The sequence below is a fragment of the Platalea leucorodia genome (genome assembly GCF_965183815.1).
Source record: "Platalea leucorodia genome assembly, chromosome: 1".
Taxonomy (NCBI): Eukaryota; Metazoa; Chordata; class Aves; order Pelecaniformes; family Threskiornithidae; genus Platalea; species Platalea leucorodia.
The window spans coordinates 13,523,400-13,540,418 of NC_138823.1; the positions used below are offsets into that span (position 1 = coordinate 13,523,400).

General features: G+C 38.8%; 1 protein-coding gene across 2 annotated transcripts in view; it reads right to left on the bottom strand.

Annotated features, from left to right (window-relative positions):
* Positions 1–755: 755 nt before the first annotated feature.
* The window catches only part of TBC1D31 (TBC1 domain family member 31), a 24,532-nt gene continuing 8,268 nt past the window's right edge, over positions 756–17,019 (bottom strand). The window contains exons 6-22 of one of the 2 annotated variants that reach the window (XM_082310026.1): positions 16,853–17,012; positions 16,416–16,616; positions 15,043–15,219; positions 14,123–14,202; positions 13,874–14,020; positions 13,470–13,603; positions 12,339–12,472; positions 11,559–11,738; positions 10,315–10,547; positions 9,546–9,698; positions 8,245–8,380; positions 7,238–7,330; positions 5,353–5,493; positions 4,116–4,310; positions 3,544–3,694; positions 2,501–2,617; positions 756–1,016 (exon numbers count right to left, since the gene is read on the bottom strand). In XM_082310026.1, the coding sequence (XP_082166152.1) occupies positions 880–1,016; positions 2,501–2,617; positions 3,544–3,694; positions 4,116–4,310; positions 5,353–5,493; positions 7,238–7,330; positions 8,245–8,380; positions 9,546–9,698; positions 10,315–10,547; positions 11,559–11,738; positions 12,339–12,472; positions 13,470–13,603; positions 13,874–14,020; positions 14,123–14,202; positions 15,043–15,219; positions 16,416–16,616; positions 16,853–17,012 (2,569 nt within the window). In that variant the 3' untranslated portion in view covers positions 756–879. Of the gene's footprint in view, positions 1,026–2,500; positions 2,618–3,543; positions 3,695–4,115; positions 4,311–5,352; positions 5,494–7,237; positions 7,331–8,244; positions 8,381–9,545; positions 9,699–10,314; positions 10,548–11,558; positions 11,739–12,338; positions 12,473–13,469; positions 13,604–13,873; positions 14,021–14,122; positions 14,203–15,042; positions 15,220–16,415; positions 16,617–16,852; positions 17,013–17,019 lie in introns of both variants that reach the window. The other variant, XM_082310025.1, reaches the window with a different exon arrangement.

Below are 17,019 nucleotides of genomic sequence, written 5' to 3' on the forward strand. Positions count from 1 at the left end.
TCCACAGCCGTCACGTTTTTACGAACCATAAATGCGTAGGCATATGGCCCAAGGTGCCAGCCAGAAACTTTGTGGGTTTTTCTCTTTAAATATAGAAATAATCACATGTAAACTCCCAGACAGTCATCAGACCAAGGCGCTTTTCTCATCTCCTCCTGCCTGCCAGAGATGATCGTTGCCCGTTGCCTTTCTGCCGCTGTGGAAAGGAACGCCGCCGCCTCCCGCGCTGCGCTGAGGGCTGCGACGAGATCGCCCTGGCTCCCGGTCGCCAGCGCGACGGTTTCTGGCTCTAGACGCAGAGGATGCCAACGTGAGAGCCAGTGAAAATCAGCCTAGCAGCACAAAAATAATTTTTTATTTAGATCCCCTGTCGCCTTTCTTTATCATAACATGTACCCGCTAATATGTATAACAACTGTATATATCTGCAGCAACGGAGGCTCCGCAGCCTCCCTGGGCCTTATTTTCAGTGTTTGTCTCTCAATGGAAAGGATTTTTTCCTCTAATTGCTAATTTCCCCGCTGCAACTTGTAAAATCCACTTACACATCACTGACAAAACCAACATTTTAACAGTCGTTTGTTCCTTCAAGTCATGGCATTCACCAGAACAAATAAAGTACACAAATACTGCAAGTGTAATAACTTAATGGTAAAAAGTAAGTTTATTTATTAAAATAGCATTATAGTTACCAAGAAAATAATGAGAAGGTTACAAACAACACGCATTTTTCTAGCTAGCATTTTATTTTTATATAAAAATATTTCCAAAGACCTTTATAATGAACAATCTATGATCAGCCCTTAATCACACTATACATATTTAGCACTTCAGTGATTAATAATTTGAAAGTACAGATGAGGTCCGGAGCAAACCATCTCAAGGTGTCCACTTTGTAGCTTGGAAACGAGTTGGAGGATGTCTAGTTCGAGCCTGTGAGGTAAGCTTTTGCCTGAGCCGTCTGACTTCTGTCATCAGTTCCCGCTCCTGGCACGCCAGTTCTTCTCGTCTTCTGTCTAAAGACACTTAAGTGCAAGAAACTCAGACTTAATATTGCAACTAACAGTTTTCCATAAATACCATGAACGCTTATTGGAAAGCTGATACCTCCCGCATAGGAACGCTGTGTTTTATTAGTACCACTGTATGCGAGACAGCCCTCGGACCCATAAAAGCAAGGAACAACTCCTCCCAAGTTCTTTGAAAGTGGTACCTGTGTCATGTTAGAAAAAGGTCAGATGCTGACAGGTCGCTATGGCAGGTCCATAGATACATTTCCCATTGCGTACAGCTTTGTGCATAAGATGTGTGTGATTGTAAAATGTGCTTTCACTGGCCATAACGGCTAGGACAGCCGAGAGGAAATCACAGAATCATAGAATGCTTTGGGATGGAAGGGACCTTTAAAGGTCATCTCATCCAACCCCCCTGCCATGGGCAGGGACATCTACAACCAGATCAGGTTGCTCAGAGCCCCATCCAGCCTGGCCTTGAATGTTTCCAGGGATGGGGCATCTACCACCTCTCTGGGCAACCTGTGCCACTGTTTCACCTCCCTCATTGTGAAAAATTTCTTTCTTATATCCAGTCTGAATCTCCCCTCTTCTAGTTTAAAACCATTAATCCTTGTCTTATTGCTACTGGCCCTGCTAAAAAGTCTGTCCCCATCTTTCTTACAAGCCCCCTTTAAGTACTGAAAGGCCGCAATAAGGTCTCCCCAAAGCCTTCTCTTCTCCAGGCTGAACAACCCCAACTCTCTCAGCCTTTCTTCACAGCAGAGGTGCTCCATCCCTCCGATCAGTTTTGTGGCCCTCCTCTGGACCCGCTCCAACAGGTCCGTGTCCTTCCTGTGCTGAGGACCCCAGAGCTGGACGCAGCACTCCAGGGGGGGTCTCACCAGAGCAGAGCAGAGGGGCAGGATCACCTCCCTCGACCTGCCGGCCACGCTGCTTTTGATGCAGCCCAGGATACGGTTGGCCTTCTGGGCTGCGAGTGCACATTGCCGGCTCATGTCCAGCTTTTCATCTATCAGTACCCCCAAGTCCTTCTCCTCAGGGCTGCACACAATCTCTTCATTGGGATTACAGACAGGATTAATTGGGATTACATTACAGATTATGATTACAGACTAATTCCTGACTATAAGTCTCAGTAAGATTTTAATGAAAGACAGTTCTACATCTTCTCAACATCCCCAAATCATACGTAATTATGAAGACAGAAAAAGCATCGGTAAAATGATCAGGTCAGAATGAGATTGAAGTAGGCCAAGATTTAACATGACTATTCTCACAACATGACACACTTCAGGGACTTCCTACCTGTGCTGCCCCTGGTAGTGAAGACATTTTTTCTGGTGTGAAATAGAATAAAACAATAAACTGGTTTACTATCCACTAAACGCCTACACAACTAATGACTCAATTGCATAATGAGGCGTTCCGGTAACGCTTCTGAAATTAAATGTTAAAGAAAGGAGGGTCCTAACTTAGAAACTTACCGTGTGATGATGACTCTGATGCAGACAAATCGTTCAGACAGATGTTTCCAGACCTTGGCACCTGCTGGAGTTCTACCCCTCTCTCTGTACGTCCGGCCTTTAAATCATGCAGTCTCTCTGTAGGAAATGGAGAGAAGGATTCTTTGTAAATTAAAAGTGTTTACATTTCTAGTGATTTTTTCTAGCTTGAGGTGAAACAGTTTTTCTCCGGGAAGCAAAACTGGAACAATCACTCACTCCAGCTAATGGCAAGTACAATGGCTAATGGCTCAGAATTAGAAGTCAATTTTTCTAGTCTATGGGTCAAAGCTATGCCTCACTGCATTTCATTTTAAGAAATTACAGCTCCACATGTGCTGTTTCTTCCTGTATAATTAATCTTCTCACAAATGGGCCACTAAGATCACGTGGAATACAGCTACTCATACTTGCAGTTTTAGGAGGAGACACCCATTTTAATAATTTGCAGTTGCAAATTACTCCGTATTAAAAACATTAGGCAAATAAGGGCAAAGTCTGAAAAAGTTCACCCAAAGCAATATTAATCACCTAATCTTAATACTAATCACTAATTTTGTATGAGCCTTGCAGAGATGGGGGAACAGGAGAAATATCTGCAAAAAGACACAAATACTGCATTTGAGAAGGATGTACTGGCCAATTCTGGAAGTGCATAAATGTTTTATTCCTGTGAACAAACACTTGGCAAAGTCACTTGTTGGCAGTGAGTTTGCTGTTCTTTACATTATTTGACAGAGGATTTCCAGGAGATGCAATTTTACGAACGGCTTAAGCTGATCTAAACCTGTGCTCCTACCAAAAATGCCATTTATATTGCTGCATCTGATAGATATCAAACTGAGATTCCTTTCCATGTCTGGCCTGATAGATTGGTTTTACGAAAGAATACTGCCAAGAAGTATTTATGTAAAGGAGTTAAGCCTAAGTTTATCCCCAGTGCTGGACACTTTTAGTTTGTATTCAGTTGCTGAATGCTTCATGCCAACATCCACACAGGAGAACTGCATTATCTATACGCTCACCAAAATAGCCATCTTGTCTTTGCAGCTTTTCAGCCAATTCTAATGCGTCATTCATTTTGTCTTCTAAAAACTGCTTCCTGTGCTCATCTGCAGCAGCAGCGGCCTTCTGCTCTTCTTCCAGTTGAGCTTTTTTCCGTGTAACTTCTTCCCACTGTGCAACAGAGGTATTAAATGTGTCCTCAACAGATGTGTTGCAAGGAAAAAGCAACAAGTAAAACCATCTGGATTACTACAGGCTAAACTTCACCCTTAAATCAAAATATATGTTATTAAGCTGAGTGAATGTTTCTTTTTGAAAAAATTCTCATTCAAACACCTGGAGAAAGGTAAAAGTCCTGGGTCAGAGAAAAAAAATGAGAGGAGCTTAGAGAATTAGGAATCTGCTTTCCTAAGCCTAAAATATCCTCACCAATTTGCTCTAGTGCTTCCAGAAACTCCCAGTCAAAACAGGAAAGGAGATTCTTAACAAAACATTTCTTCAATACCTTTCAGTTTTACGCTCTACCGTGTTATGGGCAAAAGACTGTTACATTTGTGCCAGTCCCACTTAGAAAAAGAAATACTGCAAATACCTTTTTTTCTTCTGCTTCCCTCATGGCCTTCAGCAGTTCAGCTTCTTTCACCCTGTTGTCATGCAGGAGCTTGGCTATCTCTTCATAACACTTCTCACGGTCCTGATCGTCACGCCTCAGTTTATGCAATGCTTGCAACCTCCAGTCGGCGTCAATGCGTTTCTGCTCTGCTCTGGCTAAATTTTCTTCAGCCACCTAATAAAACATCTTTCTTACCAGGAGTCCAATTACTCTATTTCAAGTAGACAGCCTTACATGCAGATAAGGTAGGATGAGCTGAAGTGTTCTCCAGTGTCACAGTTAGATGTCCCTGCTGAGAGACTGTACCTGCAGTGCCACTCCTCCATTCACTACAGCAGGCTGCCTCATCTATCAGGGCTTTCTTCTGCTTCTTCATCCGTCTTATTCTTTCCCTTAACTGAGGGTCTTGTTTTGTTTTGTTTGGTGGTTTGGTTTTTTTTTTTTAATCTTTTGGAAAGAAGCATCAACCTCTCCATGATTTTGGGGATTTTGCTTTCCTAGCATGGATTTAATATGATTTATAGGTGCAATTAACAAAAGATTGATACCTGGATGCCAATACTTCCACCCACATCCATCTGCTTCCAAAAATCAAAGGCTGTTTACAAAAATTCAGACCCATATGTTTATTTCTAGACAAAATATAAATGCAGATGCCAAGCATATGGGCAGTGGGTTAGCTGCAACTATTTTTCCAACTGTGCAGTTACAAGTTCTGAGCTTGAAAATCTGAACAATTCCTAATGTCAAGCTACACACATTCGTTGCTGTGATCTAGAAGACAGCTTCTACAGCTGAATTTCCTGCCAAGTACTACCAACTGAAAGTTCCTTTGAGGCTTACTTTTGTTTTATTATGGTTACAAATAAAACATGTTCCTTAACAGGAGGATGTCTTATTCTGAAAAGCACTTTTGAGCCCTATATGCCTTCTAAGTTCTGAGAAGCAAAGAAAAGCTAATATTCATGGCAGGCACAGAGAATTTCAGTGTTATATAGCTGTTTGGACACTTCAGTCAGGTTTTTGAAAACCTCAAAACTTTAAACATACTGTCATAATCTATTAATATAGGTATCTAGAAATTAGATTTCTTTAGAAAATATTTTCATATTAACTTGAACTAGTTAATAGCAATTGAAATACTATTAACTAGTACTACTTGTACTAGCTAGCATACTAACTCCCCAGAATACATGTTAAGATCCAATCATCTTACTATCTGAGCTTTCTGTTTTTCTTCTCTATCTATTTCCATCAATCTCTGAACAAGATGATCTTCCAGATCCACCCTTCTTCGACGGGCATCCATCTCTTCTTTCATTTCCTTTGTAACTGCTTCTTGATCTTTGATTAGATGCTGCCAAACACACAAACATAAGTTATTGTTGCTAAGCTACTAACCCACATTTGTAATTCTGTCTCTTTAACATCTATTAGAATTTCATTAAACTAGGATTTGGACATATCCACACATCTTATCCCACTACATATCATAACTGTGCAAGACAGTGATAGTCCCTGCTGTTTTACCCACTCGGAATTACACTAAGCCTGAGTCACCACAGTGGTCTCGCTGGTTGATACTGATGTAATTCCATTCCCTGGATTACAGTGGAGCATAAAAGCAGAATTCCAACTTAAATGAATTAGATTCATCATGAAAATATTCTGCACTTTTATGGCACGTTTTAGCCAAAACCTCAAACTGTTTCACAAATATAAATCATATTTCATGGTACAGGGACTTACAATAAACACATCTGCAGCTTGAATGCAGAGATGATTTGCCAAAGTAGTACAAATCAGCAGTAGATCTAGAAATAGAATTTTAACTCTCACCACCTTTTCATCAGGACACATCTACACAGTTTTCTGGAGAAGACATAACCCCCTCCTAGGCCTGCGGGAATCTATTGAGCTGTGTCAGCAGGGTACTGAAGCAAAGTTAACATACACGGCCTTCTAAGCTTGAATAGAGCCCCTCACTGACAGCAGTAAAACCGTCGGTTCAGGGCATGGGCAGGGCAAGCCTGCCTACACAGACTCTTGTGGGCAGACATATATACTCAGTTAGTTAAATAATTGCTACCTTTCTAGCCTGAAGAGGATGATCACTGTAGAATTGGTTCCCTTAAACAGCTGACTTTACATGTACTGGAACAGAAATGAGCTTAGCCTGGTTTGAGTTATGTAGCCACAATACAGCAGGCTGTGTATTTAATAAATAGATGCTAAAAGAAATTTAGCCCAGTTATGCTCAGCATGGGTTATAAAAAGTCTATAGCCAAAAGCTTTAAAAAGCCAAATATAAGCAGACACATGCTTCAAAATAAGGGTTAGCTATCTGGTGTCCACTTCTGCTTGCATTCCATCGGATCTGCAGGTATGCAAGACAGGCACATGTAGCTGTGATTTCTAAACACTTAACTTACTATTTCTAAACAAAATGGTCATTATTAAAGCCTTCCATTGTCAGCCTTGCTTTTCAATCATTAATTATTTATAATAATTAACTAATATTTAAACAGTATTATTGATTAAAACCCTTTATTACTGAACAGCAATCTTTCTGAATTATAAGTCAGTCATTTAAGAAAGGAACTGCACATTCCCCACGAACCATCCATTCCTTTTGGCTTAATGATGCTGTTGGCAATTAGATATTTTTTCATCAGCTACATCAATCTGCTATACTGTTCTCTCCAGAAAATGTAGATATATCTGGATACCACAGATGAAAAGGTGGGAGTTTCTGGGATGAGGAACATATTGTTATAGACTTATTTCTTATTTACACGTTCCTCGCTTCTCTCAACCAGATGAGCACACAGCTAAACCCTGCAGCAACCAAGCGATACCTCTGCACAGGAGAAGAAGAAAATCGGGAGGATATGGGTATTTTCTCCCAGAAAAACAGATAACAGTGAGTTCTACTAATGCTTTTATCAACAGAGGGTTTATTTTAAAAAACGTATCAGAGAAGAAAAAAAAAAAGTCCCCCTTTTTCCTCACCAAAGTCTGGTTGAATGAACACAACTGAATCTGAGAACTGCAAAGGAAGAACCATTAAATATAAACATCTATGGCTCCCTAATAGCTACCTGTTCAAAAAGCTGTCTTTGTGATTCAAGTTCCATCCGTTGTACTTCTACATCTTGAACAGTAGCAGCTGTTTCCTGCTCTCTCATGGATGCCTTGAGGAGAAGAGAAACACATGAAAATACAGTAAAGGAGAAATTTTTCTCCCTTAAAAAACAGTATCAAGAAAGAATGTCCAAAACCCCAAATCACACCCTACTTCTAAATTCTAGTCAACTTTCTGTCACACCACGAATACCGCAAAATATTGCATATCAAAAGTACAGGGCAAGGTGAAAAAGAAGCACAGGAATAGTTTTGCATCCAGCCGAGCATACTTGGGAAACGTCAGGCTTGATCTAACGCTAATAATCTGCCAGATGCAGCTCCGAATCGAATAAGGAGTCTCTGAACGCAGAACACTGCGGAGGACAGTACACAGATAGCGAAGTGGCCACTTTGCACCTGGCAGAACCTGTGCTGAGCCAGAGCTAATAAATCTTACACCGCCCTGACTGCGGAAACACACACACAGCTGCACGGCACTCTACAAAGTGTGGTGCTGAGACACGAGGAATGGCCCTGCAAAGACTCAATTCATGCCCACAAGGTTCAAAAGCTTCCATTCTCAGCATCTGCATGCCACGGTGCTCGAGCTAGTAACACGGGAGCAGAGCCAGGCCTGGCCAGAGGCCACTGCGGAGCCTCTCAATCAATGGCAGAGTTAATTTGCAATCTGGACATACAGCCCACAGACAGCCGAGAACTCACTACTCCTTTAAGGAGCTCATTACATTTTTCAACACTGCCAATATACAGATGAATCTGGCTTTTCTAAGGAATTTTGCCCATTAAAGCAAGCCAGTGGAACACAGTAAGTGCCAAATAAAACTGTTCAATTATGCATTTACCATCGCATGCTAAATACACCTCTGGGCTCAGAAATCACAGTATATCAACTGAAATTGTAGTTATGCATTTTTTTCCTTGTTTATTTTCACTAATAAACCTTGCTTGAGCAATACTCAGCCTTTCTCGCAATTTCATCATCAAGACGGTTCAGTTCCATTTGACGCTGATCTTGCTGGTATTTCAGAAAACGCCTTCTCGAAGCATCTAGAAATTGCAGTTCCTTTACTTTCAGTTCTCTTTTCACAGCAGCTAGTCTTCAAAGCCAAAACAGAAACAAGGAAACTTGTATATATGAAAGGTCAGTAGCAAAGAGCACAAATTTGCACTGCAGTCATCCATTAGTTACTATGAGCTAATCTCTAACTTATAAAGCTTAGGACAGTTGCTTTCACTCTTTTAAATTGTCCCTTTTTCATTTACCAGACAAAATTTAATTCACAGACACACAGACATCCTCTATTGGCAACGTCCCCAATTAAGCTTTGAAGTCCTGTACCCTATTTCTGTTCTGCTTTAATAAGCACTAGTTTACTATTGCAATGATCCAGAACTGGAAACTATTCCTGAGAATAATTGCCAGTGTCCTGGTACCTCTTTCTGCACAAAATTAGTCCTAAGCTTATTTGGAAAATACCAAAGTCTTTCAAGGAACAAAACCACAAACTCAAGAATTAGTTTGCAAAGAAAGGCTCACTGCCCTCTTTACAAAAAAAAAGAAAAAAAATTACTCTGTAGGTTACAGAGGTTTAAGAGAAGCGCCTGTAGATGTGGTGCTTAGGGACATGATTTAGCGGTGGACCTGGCAGTGTTAGGTTAACGGTTGGACTTGATGATCTTAAGGGTCTTTTCCAACCTAAATGATTCTATGATTACTTGTAGTTGATCTAAAAAATTATGGAGCTGTTGAAATTCTCTTAAACCTTCACAACTGCAAAACGTACAAACTAACAGTTCAGCTCCAGTACTATCACAACTCTGCTCAGCAACTGATATATAAAGCAGGGGTTTTTTTCTAAATCCACTAGAAATACAAGAATGTGTACAGTCACTTATACTATAAGTGGCTCTTGTATTTGCAGCGTGAGTCTGCCCACAGTGCAAGTCTGAAGTCTCAGTATGCAAACACACAGCAACTGACTGCTGAAGAGCATTCACAATCCAAAGAGACCAGACAAAAGGCTGGGAGCTGAGACAAAAATATGAAGTGACTTGGCCTCTAATCTGCTGTATTCCCTCAGGCAAGGCAGTAATACAACCCAGATCACTTCATTCCCACACCAAAATCTGACCCACCAGACCACACTGTTTTCCCACATTACAATTTATACAAATTAGTGGTTATTTCTCCTTTACTCATGGTTAAAAATGTCATAGCAGGATACAGTAGCCAGGCCCCTAATACTTCTTATATTGTAATACCTCTGCCTCTGTTCAGCCAGCTTCTCTTCTTCTTCCAGTAGCATTTTTCGCCTCTGTTCTTCAGCTTCTTGAAGTAATTCCTGCTTTCGATACCAGGCTTCATCTTCTGCTTTCCGTTCCTGTGCTTTAGCTTCTAATTCATGTGCTAATTGTCTAAATGGAAGGAGATTATGTTAGTAATTCAAGCCAAGTATCAAGAAATTACTTGATTACTTAGAAACTGATGACTGTACTAGCAAAGAACTGCTGAAATGAGATGGCATGAAAGAGTATGGCATGCCCTTTACGTACTGAGGAAGTACATGAGGAAGAGTTAGAATACTGACTGTTAAAGACAACAGGGCATTTCAGATGAGTGCAGATATTTTCCTTCTCACATTCTTAATGAAAAATAGTTTCTAAAGGTGCCATGGCAACATGGTACCCACTGATTTCAACAGCAAGCTAAGAACTCCTGGCCCTTCACAAAATTGGACACTACAAAGTCAACGGAGGTTTAGGCTCTGACTCACAAGTTTTTAAGTTTGAAGACTTACGGCCCAATATTTTCTGCGAATTAACAAACATTTTTTGTTTAAGATAAGACTACCAATTTAACTTAAAAATGTGCAGACCAAATAACTCTTAGCGTTTAGCAGTTATTTAAAGTAATCTTCCTGAATTTTCTTAATTGTCTCTCTCCTCAAGCATACAGATTACAACAGGAAAAGGCAATTGTGTCCACCTGTCCCTCCCAGTCTGACACTGTCGTCAACTTTCCCATTAATACCTCTCTCGCAAGTATTCAATTTCATCCTGTCTGATCCTCTCCCGTTCCCGAGTTTGATAATCCACAATGAACTTGGGATATTTATTAAATACAGGGTACTGTCCTTTTGTAAGCGGTATGAAGTCATCAAGCATACGCTGTGGATGGATATCTAGTGGTGTAGCCTCCATGAGATGATAAGCTTCCTTAATCACAACGTTAATGTCCAGGTTGTTACGATGATGAAAGAAATACTGTAAGAGACATGCTTCCACTTACATTCTACAAAAGATTAAGCAAGTCTTTAATATACCTATTTGGGAATAATTAGGTAAATTAGCAAGACCTATATTCCAAAAGTTGATTTAAAAAGGGACTATTAAGTTAGCCCTACCAATTAGTAAAATATCACCGGCTCAAATGACTTGACTCCAACCTCTTCAAGTTGTAAAAGTACGCTCTGGTTCTTTTCCTTCTCTTCAAATGGCAGTTGCGCAAGGGATCTGGAAAGCTAGACGTGAATTTAGAGTGTCCAGCTGTGCGCACAGACACTCCTACCACTGGATAAACCTCCCTCAACTTCTGATGTTCAAACATGAAGCTTGGAAGTTCCTCTTCTTGAAGGACTATTCTTCCTGTCAAAGATCCTATTCACCAATAAAATCTTTCAATTGGTTATTATTAAACATAGCAATAATGTCATCTGTTTGATGTCTGTCAAACCGACTGCTCACAAGCACATTTTCAAGGTGGAATGCTTTGTTTGCCTACAGGGATGTTTTCATATGAAAAAGCCTCCTCCTCCCATGTAAGGCTAAACATAAGGAAACATTTTCATTTAGCTTCAGAGAACGTCAAATAATACTGCCTAATTTTGCAAATCTGAAAGCAAAATAATGAAACATGACAGAATGACTGTGTCTTGTCTCCACAGGCACAAGTCCACATTAGATCCCCAAAAAAGAGGCAGAATTATTTTGTGATTGATGAACTACTGACATTTACAAAATGCCTTTTAGTGGTACTAGAAAGGTTATGAAAGCTCTTAAAGATCTCATTGCATGAAACTGCAGGAAATTGCTCAATATTTTATTCATTTATTGTATATTTGTCAAGTACTAGATGACGTTATTCAGAAACATGTAATAATATATTAATGTGGAAATGAAACCTCTCCTTCTAACTGCCGTAACAACAGATACAATGTTTTATACGTCTCTGCAGGTACACTTCCATATGACTGATTTAAATATGAAGATGTTTACCTCAAAATCTCCTGTTTGATTACAGTGAAGCAAGGGAGCTCTGGAACATATAATGTAGGCAACGACAATCATTAGGAAGTACGAAGGATGGTTGGAGAAAATATTGTCAAAGACTTTCAGCCATTCTTCTCTTGTTAGAACCTCAGAGAAGAGTGTTTCTAGAAGAGGCCAAGCATAAACCTACATTATTTGGGAAAATTGACAAAATAATCCGTTAGTACAATTTTATCATTCCTTTTAAAGATATAATATGAACCTTTCTTGCCTTATACCAAGAATCCATTGATTTATGAAAGAAACAGGAACTAAACCAGAATATCTGAAGATAAGTTTTATTGCCCACTATAAACATTCAAAATTAATATGGGGTGATTATAAATAAATTTCTTATTTCACTGGATGTCTAAATCTTCTGTTTAGATTTGTGAAAATAAATTCATCCCTACTGATAAATAGGGATTACAAAATTAAGTCATGACACCTATGTCCACTTTAAAAAAAAATAAAAGTACATTTATTATTTCATAAGTAGATTTTCAAGCAATGTGGACCTGAAAGCAAAGGACTTCTTCTAAGAACTACAGTAGCACGTATGTGAGATTTATGATCATGGAAAAGGAAAAGCTGCAGGAAAGCAATGATATATTCTTTACACTCCCATATCACTCACTGTTATTTAATGAAAACTCCCCCAAAAAAGAATTATTTCAAAATAAAAGACTAATGCACTATCATTCACTGCAGTGACATTTTATATACAAAACTTGGCTAGAATATTACCTGTGAAGTCACATTGTGTTTTATTAAATGCTGCAGTAGTTCTTTGTCATGATGTGCCAGAATATTTTCCATCATACTAAGGACATTAACTGGAGGATTGGGAAAATACTCAAACCAGTGCTGACAAAAATTAACTGAAAGAGAAAAAAAAAGCCCAACACAATCCACTGTAATCAGAGTGGTAGACTCTTGACAACCTTAGGGTTTGGTTATAAAGGCTATGAATTTAAGAGGTAGTTTTAGGCAGCAAAACCTGTTTAAGCTATTCCCAACTCTCCTAGCATTTATTCCTAAACCATTCTCACAGTACACTGCTCCTCAAGCTGCACTGGCATGAGTGTTTGTGTCAGTACACTGCGAACCAGACTGGGGAACTAATCTGGCTCAAAAAGAAAACAAAAAAAAGTCTGTGTGCTGTGGGACTAAGTGGTTGGAGGCAGATGGGAATACTTTAGCCGGTATTTCTGTCTCATGAAACTACAGCCTGGATCAAGTAATTTTTAACATACTAAGAATAATTTCCGTAAACTTGGATACTTATTCACTAACAGCATGTGTTTGCAAAGTGGGTATGCATGCTTGGCAGCACATATCTTCTGTAGACTTAGCAGCAGCTGCAACAACTAATTTAACTGTAAAGCACTTTAATTTAGAATGTTTCTTCAGAAGACAGCCATAGCCAGCTTTCAGCCAAATGTCTCATTTTGAGTTACCAGATGCTTAGGACAACTAAACACAGTAAAACTTTAAAAGAGATCGTTCCCTTTTGACTGGGAGTGGGTGAGGAGGTGGGGGGTGTGTGTGACTACTCTTCCCATGTCTCAGAAACTTTAGTTATTATAATTATGCTAGATACATTTGTTTTTACAGATTAGATGTTACAAATACTGTTAAACTGCTAACTTTTTGCTAGAAACACTGCAAAAGGAAGTCTAATATCACATTTTTATTTACAAGCATTTTTTTTTTTTAAGCATACAGTTGCTACGTATGAATTTCTGGCAACAGCTTTAGAAGACAGCCTGGTGACCTCTTAGGAAATACCTCATTCATTTCATCATGAAAAGCTCTTTTGCATGGGAAAGCTTAAACATGTTGCAGCATATCTGAGTTTTTAAAATCATTGCTTACCTACTACTGTAGCAACAACTTCAAAGCAGATCAGCTGGTTGTTCTGGAACAATTTTACAAATGGGAATGCTAGCAAAGGAATATAAGGCGTCTCAGCAAAGATAGCAGACCAGTGAGCTAGAGCTGATAAGGTCCTATACGCAAAAGCAAACAAAGGTGTAGAAAACATCGATCCAAAACTAAACAAAAATATAATATGCATTTTAAAACCACAAAATAGAAAGATTGTAAACTTCAAGATACATGCAGGATTATATGAGTTATAAAACCAAAACTGCACAAGGGCACTACTATTTCATTTTAGAATTTTCCTTACAGCTGATTCCACCTATTGGATACATTTCGGATCACTTTATGAAAATAAAAACCTATAATATTTAACTAAATATAAATATATACTTTACCTCTGTAAAACTCTCAGTAGTTTCCTACTTTTGATTGGATACTCGTTTTGAATATTCACAAATGCACTGTGGGTACCCTTATCTATTAGGGTACTGAATGCTAAGTGGTTTTCAGGAAGTTGTAATAAGGAACGCCAAACAAACATCCTGCAATTAAAATGCAGACTTAGTCAAGCAACTTCTCTTTCATAGGGCAGTAAACACAAGCAATTTCATTTTGCGCAAGCATGAACACGCACACAAACATACCTGTACTTTGCTGGATATTCTCCAAATCCTTTCAATAAGGCCCGCAGACGTTTCTTGTTTAATCCACCTGGCAATTCGTTCTACAAAATAGGGGATCAACAATAAATGTAAGGATTTCTCCTTCATAATCTCTTTCCTTGCACTCTAATTGATGATAGTAGCTAACTACTGAAGTTACTAACATAAAATTAAAAAAAAAGTGTACTGCTATCCGTTAGATAATCCTAGGTATTTCAACAACAAAAAAGATAATTCGAAAGATCATTCATCTACTGAACTCAAAGAACAGCTGCCATTGATTTCAATCAGAAGCAAATCAGAACGAACTAACTAAACTATATGTAATTAAATGATGGATATAGCCAAACCATAAAGAATATTGGCATAAGGAATGGATCATATTGTGATGAATGTTACAGGAGGATATAGATACGTGTGTATATATATGTGTATGTGTATATATATATGAGAATATATAGACATATGAGGTGCAAGATAAAGACAGAGAAAGACGATGGCACAGCGATGACAGAAGGAAAATAAATGTAACAGTACTGCATCTTCTAAATAATTAATAAAAAATGAAATGGCTTCTAGGCAGACATTTTAGAGGTGCCAGTTTGCTAGCAGGGAAGCAGATCAGATCGAGCAAATATCCAAATGTGTCACAAGTTGCTTGAACAACTTCAGAGGTACCCCAAGCTGACTGGAGGCAGCTCTGGCTGCGTCACATAATACTGGAGTATGGGCTAAACAGAGAGAGGAAATGGTACTAAAACTCCCTCAATCCCCTCTCTGCTCAAACATCCAAGTGATTCAGTGCTTGAGCTTATCCTTTAAAGTAAGCGGATAAATATTTTTTTGCAATGAAATTCAAATGCTGCAGACTGGGGAACAAAATATTTGCAACTTCTTCCTACCTCTTTATTTTCATGTGATTTGTTCACTTGCAGTTTTAGCAATCTGGTTTGAATTTTGCTTCCTTTAGATTTCCAAGGCTGCTCTGACCTTCCTGAAGTCACTCTCATTGTCAGTTTATTTCCCTCTGACGTGCACTTGGACCAATCTTCTACTACTTTGAACATGGGTGGTGGAGGCTAATATTAAGGGAAAATACTTCGGTTATCATCTTGTAAGACAGGTTAACTAACACTATAGTTTGATGTTTATGCTATTTTATATGCCATATTTTTGAGCTTGATGGCTACAGCAAGAAGAGACGAGACACATTTATACCATAAATAAATATATGTGGACTGTATACTCCTGAATAAGTATACCAGTGAATAAAACTGTTGTAATAAACTAGAAAGACCGTGAGAAGGTTTACGTAGCTTCCAAACCGACTCAAACATCATGTTATTTCCTTGTTTAGCAAACACTAAAATATAATTGGGATAGTATAAACATGTATCATGTACTGTTCAGGTTATTTACTTTACTGTGTTTCTCAATGTCACTGAAATATTTTGCATTTCTATAGCACCAGTTAAAAAGAATACAAAAGACCTTCACAAACTTTAATTAGTCTTCAGTGTCAAGGATGTATTAATTCAAAGTTGGAGATTGGGAAAGCAAGTAACAAAGTGGATATCCCAGTTCATGTCAAACCGTCAGCAAAAGTGCAAATGGAATGCATGTGTGACATCTTTACACATCCTCAGCTCCAACTCCATCATTATCCAAAGCTGGTTACTGTTTACTTCAAAGACATGGTGATTAAAGATATATGGAATTCTGGATTTAGAAACCTGACTCTCATTAATAAATTACTTTAATAAAATAAGAACTGGTATTTAGAATGGTTGTTATTCAGGAAGGATTAGGAGTATGATTGTGCCATAATGATGGATGCTGGCATCCAATAACACAGTAAGAAGAACAAAATCACAGTAACAAAAACACCATTCATACCCGCAGTTTAAGACAGCATCAGCTGCAAAACATTTACTATAAGAAATGGAACCGAAGCAGTACAATTCTGCTGTTTCCATCTCCCCCAAAATGTCATTACAAGAGGAACTGGTCCATGCAAACTGCTGTAGAAAGTAATACCATCTCCCCCTCCTGCCAACACCAGAAACACAGTGATATATATACACTTTAAAAACACCATTTTATCTGACAGGCTGGAGTAACTATGAGGGGAACTCTACAAACCACTTTTTATTTGTAGTGTTCAATATGGCACTCCAACACATGTCTGCAAACTACTGCTGATACAGAAGTTATGTAGACAAGTATCAACTTTATTGGGATTTACTGCTGTTTTAAGAAATGTAAAACACTCTACCTTATTTCCTTCTTGAGTCAAAGCTTGGACACTGTATAAATTAAGGCTACCATCTTCCATTACTGATGCAATATACCGTCCATTCGGGCTAGCTGCTGCTGTACTAATTCCCTCTTCATGACTCCCAATGTCAAAAAGAAGTTTGCATGTTTCTATATGGATAAATCTCATAATATTATCTTGACTTAACACTCCAAGGACCTATAAATTAAAAGGATTCATCGATTAACAGTGTCAATGAAAAACAAAGAGCAATATCCCATTCAGCAACGACATTCCATTAAGATAAAAGAGCAACTGAGCAAGCATTTAGCACAGTAACTTTCCTTTTGTATGGTATGGGCCCATATCCCCAGTGTCCCCCAAAAGCCCTCGAAGTATATGTGTTGAATCAAGTAACCAAATACGCCAGTCTTAAGCTTTGTAGAAAAACCGACCTGATTGGAGCCCCCATCAAAACTGTCAGGGAGGAATTCCAGGTGACGGACAGCTCGTACTTTTGCAGGCATCTGGATTATTCGTATCAACTGCTTTGATTCTAAACACCATACATGAAGATGATTTGATTTTCCACCAGCTACAAAAATCCGGCCATCTCTGGATC